The following is a 3,358-nucleotide window of genomic DNA, read 5'->3' as shown; positions in this document are numbered from 1 at the left end:
TTTATTTATTTTTGTGAGGTAAGTAAGAGAATGTTGTTTTGGAGTAAGACCATTGCATTTTATAAATGTGAAACTTTCGCGAATTATTTACGTCAGTGTCCGCATTCTCTCACCTTCGCTCAGTGCTTCTCTATGTAGTGTACTGCGTGTCATCCACTATATAGGGAATGAGAGCGGCCGGAGGACGCAGCGTGACGCAGCTTCAGCTTTCTGCGCATGCGCCGCCGCCGCCGCCGCCGCCGCCGCTCGCATTTCCTGTTGATGCTCGTCTCATTCGGAGCCATGGCGCTGCTGACGGCGGGTACAGACTCTAAATATCTTTTATATCTTTCCTTTATATCAGTCATCATAAATCAGATCGGCGTCTGATGGAGTGATTGTGTGTGTTTGCAGTTTTCTCTTCTCTTCTCTTCAGTCCCGCGTTTGCTCGCCGCCGCCGCCGCCGCCGCTCGCATTTCCTGTTGATGCTCGTCTCATTCGGAGCCATGGCGCTGCTGACGGCGGGTACAGACTCTAAATATCTTTTATATCTTTCCTTTATATCAGTCATCATAAATCAGATCGGTGTCTGATGGAGTGATTGTGTGTGTTTGCAGTTTTCTCTTCTCTTCTGTTCAGTCCCGCGTTTGCTTTGGTGCAGGAGCTCGATGACACGTGAGATATTCCTTCCTTTAATATATTCTTTCGAAGTCATTTTCATGATGTGAGCAATATTATGAGAAAAGTCGACAGAGTGGCGGCTCACTGGGAGCAGTCTTCAGTTTATTGCAGTATGAATGAGTGTCTGTGAGGGAAAGCTGTGTAAAGATCTGATCTGATGCATTGATGGAGTTCATATCCTTCATAAATGACAGCTGCATGTTCAGCATTTACTGGTGCTTATATATTTCTCTTACAAACCCGCCTTGAAGTGGTGTGCTTTTGATTAAACCTCATGCAATTGCTTGACAAGTAGTTTTCTTTTCTGTACTGACGAATTTTCTTTGCTAAATGAGTTTAAAAGCGGTTCTGTTTGAGTAAAAGTCAAAGGATGATATGATGCAGTGATGATGAATGTGATGATCATCGAAAAAATGGATCTAATAAAAAAATAAACAGATCAGTTTAATTTAAAAAATGGATTTTCAGCATGCACATCTTCAACATGTTTGCATGATATATTAATTTGTCATGGGCTCACTACACTCACTAGAGAAAACCTGTCTCTGCATCTGCTATATGGCAAACATTGTGCTGATTTATCACTCCAGTGTAAATCTATTTCAGTATTTTTGTTTAAATATCATGAGTGTCAATGTGCAAGATTAAATGCTGAAGCTGCAAGCTGTGAAGGGCAATGCAGAGCCAGAGAAACACAGAACAGACAGAAGTGTGCGTGAGAGGAAGAATGAACACAAAATGAACAAAGTATTTATTTGCAAGACGAGAGGTTGATGGAATAGAGCAATGCTTAGCTGAAGAAGAGAAGGATGGAACCGGAGCTCGACATGTTCTGTTATAATGATGCCCCACACGGGAGTCGAACCCACAACCTTGCGGTCTTCAGTGTGTCGATCCGCTCCGAGCCAAACACAGCTTGGTGTGAGAAGCCACACGATCGCATAACATGAGAGGAGATGGGACAGAGTACATTTCAAAAGAGTCGTCAGGTAAACTCATATTTATTGAACAAAGGGTTCAAAAGTTATAGCCAACAGAAAAGTTAATATTTAACTGGTGGAGGTGGCGCTATAGAGTTGGTCCTAGATCCCCAAATTTGGTCCGAATACTATTCAGGAGCATCCCAATACGTGTGCCAGATTGCATCGGTTTTCTGTGTAGGGTCCATAGGGATCGTGCCATAGACTACAGTACGGGCTCCAGCGGTGAACGCCTCTGTTAACATCTCAGAAAGTGTAGTCGTGTCTCATGAGCCTCAAACTCATTATTTAATCTGTGAATATTCAGTTCATGGAGTTATTCAGTTGATTGTTTTGAATGTGTGATCAGTGAGATTGCTTTCAATCGCATTTAATACAGTCAACTCCTTTACTTCTGCAGAGAGCGAATAGCAGCTCAGAAATATCTATGGTATAGTGTAATTAGGGTTGCAAAAAGGTGGGAAATTTCCAGTAAATTTCGGAAACATTCCAGGATTTTTTGGAATATTCCAGGGATTTTTGGAAAGTTTCCGGAAATTTAGTGGAAATGTTCCACCCCTTTGCAACCCTAAGTGTAATTACATTTTATTGTGATTTTGTCCATATTGTACGTTTCAGCATCTATCCGAACTCTTTTGTACGTGTAAACGTTACACACAGATCTGCACATAAACACTGAGAGTTTATCAGTACTTCAGTCCTGAGCGCTCAGGAACCGCTTCCAGTGCAGTTGATGCAGCACACTTGATAACTTTTCTGTTTCTATTGTAGACTTCCCTGTTATTTTCTCCAGTAAATACAAATCTTGTGTGTCCTCTGTGTTTTGTTCAGGTTTAAAGACAGCAGGATGGATGACGTTTGGCTGGTGGATGTGAGTCAAACACACACGATCTAATGTAAAGTCGTGTGTGTGTGTGTGTGAGAGAGAGAGTGTGTGAGAGAGTGAGTGTGTGAGTGTGTGTGAGTGAGTGTGTGAGTGAGTGAGTGAGTGTGTGTGCGAGTGCGCGTGTGTGCGAGTGCGAGTGTGTGTTTGAGTGTGTATGTGTGTGTGTGTTTGTGTATGTGTGTGTGCGTGTGAGTGTGTGTGTGTGGTAGCCCCAGTGTAGCAGCATCTGTTTGTCTCTCTTCATTACAGGACGAACCCACTCTTCTGAAAAGCACACACATACCAGTTAAAATATTACTACTGAAAACCTTTTTTTTTTTTTTTTTTATCAGAGGAAACACAATTTTTACCTTTGTTTAGTCCTCTTGTACCCTACACGTGCATGTGAATATATTTTTACACTACGAAAAACACAACAGAACGTACCGTCCTCTAGGCTAGCAGGAATAGGCACCACTACATGAGAGCTGGACAGCTTATCTTCAGTCACAGACCCCTACAAACACACATACATTTCTTGATCCTGAGTGACTTCAAAGAAATATGGTATCACATACAAAACTGAGTGATATATAAAATATTTAATACATTTTTTCCCTTATGTCAATTTTTAAAAATGCAATGATTTTGATTCCAAGAAAAAATTAAACAACACTGTAAATAAAACTAGGATTGTTTTAAATTGGCCAGCTACTGCTTGTCAGTAGTAGAAACTATTTTGTAACTTATATTGTATAATAAATTAATACATTTTTAAATAAATAACTCTCTCTCTATATATATATATATATATATATATATATATATGTACTATATATGTAGTAACCTATGT

General features: G+C 40.4%; 1 protein-coding gene across 3 annotated transcripts in view; it reads left to right on the top strand.

Annotated features, from left to right (window-relative positions):
• Window positions 1-252: 252 nt before the first annotated feature.
• LOC107655713 (protein disulfide-isomerase TMX3-like) overlaps window positions 253-3,358 on the top strand; it is a 17,375-nt gene continuing 14,269 nt past the window's right edge. The window contains exons 1-3 of one of the 3 annotated variants that reach the window (XM_016443289.1): window positions 253-301; window positions 597-654; window positions 2,472-2,511. In XM_016443289.1, coding sequence (XP_016298775.1) covers window positions 262-301; window positions 597-654; window positions 2,472-2,511 — 138 coding nt within the window. In that variant the 5' untranslated portion in view covers window positions 253-261. Of the gene's footprint in view, window positions 302-443; window positions 505-596; window positions 655-1,111; window positions 1,650-2,471; window positions 2,512-3,358 lie in introns of those variants that run through there. The other 2 variants (XM_016443288.1, XM_016443290.1) reach the window with 2 other exon arrangements.

The sequence above is a fragment of the Sinocyclocheilus anshuiensis genome, unplaced genomic scaffold, assembly GCF_001515605.1.
Source record: "Sinocyclocheilus anshuiensis isolate Anshui unplaced genomic scaffold, SAMN03320099.WGS_v1.1 scaffold631, whole genome shotgun sequence".
NCBI lineage: Eukaryota > Metazoa > Chordata > Actinopteri > Cypriniformes > Cyprinidae > Sinocyclocheilus > Sinocyclocheilus anshuiensis.
Note: the sequence above shows the minus strand (reverse complement) of the source record. Positions and strands in the feature narration are given on the sequence as shown.